General features: G+C 61.1%; 1 protein-coding gene across 1 annotated transcript; it reads right to left on the bottom strand.

The window, feature by feature from the left end:
* Positions 1-114: 114 nt before the first annotated feature.
* CHMP2A (charged multivesicular body protein 2A) lies at positions 115-1,338 on the bottom strand. Its single transcript, XM_035889884.1, has 3 exons — positions 988-1,338; positions 247-377; positions 115-160 (listed from the first exon to the last, which is right to left on the bottom strand). The coding sequence occupies exons 1-3, from the start codon at positions 1,336-1,338 to the stop codon at positions 115-117; spliced, it is 528 nt and encodes a 175-aa protein (XP_035745777.1).
* Between the last annotated feature and the right edge of the window lie 30 nt (positions 1,339-1,368).

The raw sequence follows: 1,368 nt of genomic DNA on the forward strand, positions 1-1,368 counted from the left end.
CCACGGCCCATTCCACCACGGTCTCCTCTCCCCTGTCCCCTTGTGTCCACGCTTCCCCCATGTCCCCATCTTCTCCATCCTTGTCCCACCATGGCGCATTCCACCACGTTCTCCTCATGTCCCCACTGTCCCCAACCCCCACATCCCCATCTTCTCCATCCTTGTCCCACCATGTCCTTCTCCCATGCTTCCCCCCCCCAGTGTCCCCATCCCACACAACCCCCTGTCCCTCCCAGTGTCCCCCACCTCTCCTCTTCATCATCCTCGTCCCCCATGGCGTCGTCGATGGCGTCATTCATCAGCTCCTCTTTCATGTCCATAATCTCTGCCTGCTTCTCAAACTCCATCATGATCTTCTGGATCTGAGGCAGCTTCAGCTGGGGGGGACACAAGGACACAGTACGTGGCACACAGGGATGTCCCCATGGCCACGTTGGCCACTTCATGGTGGCTACAGCCTTGGCTATGTCCCCACGGCCACCTTGGGTGGTTTGTGGTGGCTACGGTCTTGGGGATGTCCCTATGCCCACCTCAAGTGGTTTCTGGTGGCCTTAGGCACATCCCCTGGGGCAGCTCATGGTTGCCACAGTCTCACGGGCATCTTCACGGCCACCCCAAGCAGCTTATCGTGGCCATGGCTACAGGGATGTCCCCCTGAAGCAGCTGCTGGTAGCCACGCTCCCGGGGACATCTTCATGGGCAGCCCAGGGCAACCTGTGGTGGCCACAGCCTTGGGCCTCTCCCCTGGGGCAGTTTGTGGTGGCCACGGTCTTTGGGACGTCCTCATAGCTACTGCAGGGCAGCTCACGGTGGCCACCTTCTCAAGGACGTCCCCATGGCCACCCCAAGGCAGCTCATGGTGGCCACCTTCTCAAGGACATCCCATGGCCACCACAAGGCAGCTCACGGTGGCCACAGCCTTGGGAAAATCCCCATGGAGGATCTCGTAGTGGCCACAGCCTTAGGGACAACCCCACGGGCACCCACCTGCCGGTTCATGGTGGCCATGGCCTTGGTGACGCCCTTCATGGCTTGGGCCATGGAGTTGTTGGACTTGAGGGTCTGGATTTTGAGGGACACGGCCTGGACGTTGGCCCTCATGGTGATGAATTTCTTCACGTAGCGCCGCGTCCGCACCAGGTCCTTTGCCATGATCTTCACCGCGTCCTGAAGGCCGGGGGACGGGGAGGGACATCGAGCGCCCATGAGGTCCCCCAAAAGGTCTAAGGGATCTCCAAGGACCCCTCTGTAACCCTCAGGGCCCACCATGGTCCCCACCACCATCTCAGCAGTCTCCTGGTCCCCTTGTACCCACTGGGGACACTTGGGGACTTCCATGGTGTGTCCCCCAGCTCCGTCCCGCCCCAT

This window comes from Egretta garzetta, unplaced genomic scaffold (assembly GCF_000687185.1).
Source record: "Egretta garzetta isolate BGI_Z169 unplaced genomic scaffold, ASM68718v1 scaffold1342, whole genome shotgun sequence".
Classification (NCBI taxonomy): Eukaryota; Metazoa; Chordata; class Aves; order Pelecaniformes; family Ardeidae; genus Egretta; species Egretta garzetta.

Coding starts and splice junctions, on each gene's coding strand:
- CHMP2A (XM_035889884.1), bottom strand. CDS start 1,338: ATGGAAGTCCCCAAGTGTCCCCAGTGGGTACAAGGGGACCAGGAGACT. Junction 378..987: donor TGGCCACCATGAACCGGCAG/GTGGGTGCCCGT, acceptor TGTCCCCCCCAG/CTGAAGCTGCCTCAGATCCA. Junction 161..246: donor GAGGATGATGAAGAGGAGAG/GTGGGGGACACT, acceptor TGGTGGGACAAG/GATGGAGAAGATGGGGATGT.